The 1378-nt window shown below is 36.8% G+C and overlaps 1 protein-coding gene across 2 annotated transcripts in view; it reads left to right on the top strand.

Annotated features, from left to right (window-relative positions):
* Positions 1–1378, top strand: part of Tmem87a (transmembrane protein 87A) — a 47630-nt gene that overhangs the window by 42515 nt on the left and 3737 nt on the right. For both annotated transcript variants that reach the window (XM_005364301.2, XM_005364300.2), the window contains exons 18-19: positions 641–696; positions 1174–1204. In XM_005364301.2, coding sequence (XP_005364358.1) covers positions 641–696; positions 1174–1204 — 87 coding nt within the window. The remainder of the gene's footprint in view (positions 1–640; positions 697–1173; positions 1205–1378) is intronic.

Genomic DNA, 1378 nt, shown 5'->3' with positions numbered 1-1378 from the left:
AGCATTCTGTTCTGTTTACTCCTCCCACCTATGTTTTAACCTATCAGGGCAAGCAGCTTCTTTATTTAATTAACCAATGACCTTCCTCCATCACCCATAAGTTTCACTCAGTGACCTGGGCATGCTTGTGCACACCTTGGATCCCAGCACGTGGTGTGGGAGGCAGAGGCAGGCAAATCTCTGAGTTCAAGGCCAGCCTAGTCTACAAAGTGAATTTCTTGGACAGCCAGGGCTACACAGAGAAACCCTGTCTTGAAAACAGTTTCACCCAATGACTGACTAAATACACGGTCAAACAGCATTTATTCTTAAAATAGAAGGGAGTTCTGACATTTTTAGTGATGCTGGTGAACTAGAAAACATTTTGTTGAATAAACCAGGCACAAAAAAACAAGTGCTGCATGATCTCTTATTTGTGAAAACCCAGTAATGTCGAACTCACAGGGAAAGAAGGTTGAGTAATATAGGGGTTGGGATACTAGGGAGAGATTAAAGGTATTTGAAGAAAAATTTTAATGTTTTGTCATTTATGTGCATGTGCTATGTATAACAAAAGGCTGCTATAGAGGTCTTATAAACTCAGATCTGTTCTTGAGACATATTGGTATGTTTTGGTAACAGTTGGTATCTATGTTCTCAGCAGGAAGATGATTTGAAATGGGTAGAAGAGAATGTTCCTTCTTCCGTGACTGATGTGTAAGTGTTTGAATCATTGCTATAAGAACCCTGTTTCAATGCTAGTTTTACTTTATTATTTTCAGTGGACAAACTGAAGAGAAGTCTAATGAGAACATGAACCAAGGAATAGTTAAAGGATTAGGAGTAACATAAAAACAAAAATAATTAGGATTACTCATTCAAATGGCCTGTTTAGAAATATTTAGCTCCAGGTCAGTCTAAACTCCATAGCATTTCCTTTATAATTTCTGAATCCCTTGCCAGAGCTGTGATGTTAATGGGGCGTTAACCCTGTCACACTGTAAAGTATGTTTTATTCTTTCTATAGAACTTGAACCAGTCTGATTCTTTTTTTTTTTTCTTTTTCCTTTGCTTTCTTCTCTTGGAGGGCTGTTAATAAGATAAAAATCCTAGCTAAATTGTAAAAAAGCTTTAAATTGCATTCGCTATTCTATTGTCCTTCATGAATTTATTAAATGTCATGTTTCTCTGCAGAGCACTTCCGGCCTTGCTGGATTCAGATGAGGTTAGTAATCAAGTCATGGGCATTATCTCTGTGGATCTGGTAATTAAATGGTCATTCATGAATATTCTATTGAGTCTTAACCTTTCTGCATGTCTTTGTAACGTACTCCCTTTTCCAGCAGACTTATAAATGTTTCATTTAAAAGTTGAATAAAAGCTTTTAGAAACAGGTTTT

Source organism: Microtus ochrogaster (assembly GCF_000317375.1).
Source record: "Microtus ochrogaster isolate Prairie Vole_2 chromosome 14 unlocalized genomic scaffold, MicOch1.0 chr14_random_1, whole genome shotgun sequence".
NCBI lineage: Eukaryota > Metazoa > Chordata > Mammalia > Rodentia > Cricetidae > Microtus > Microtus ochrogaster.
The sequence above is the reverse complement of the archived record's forward strand: the minus strand, read 5'-3'. Positions and strand labels throughout refer to the sequence as shown.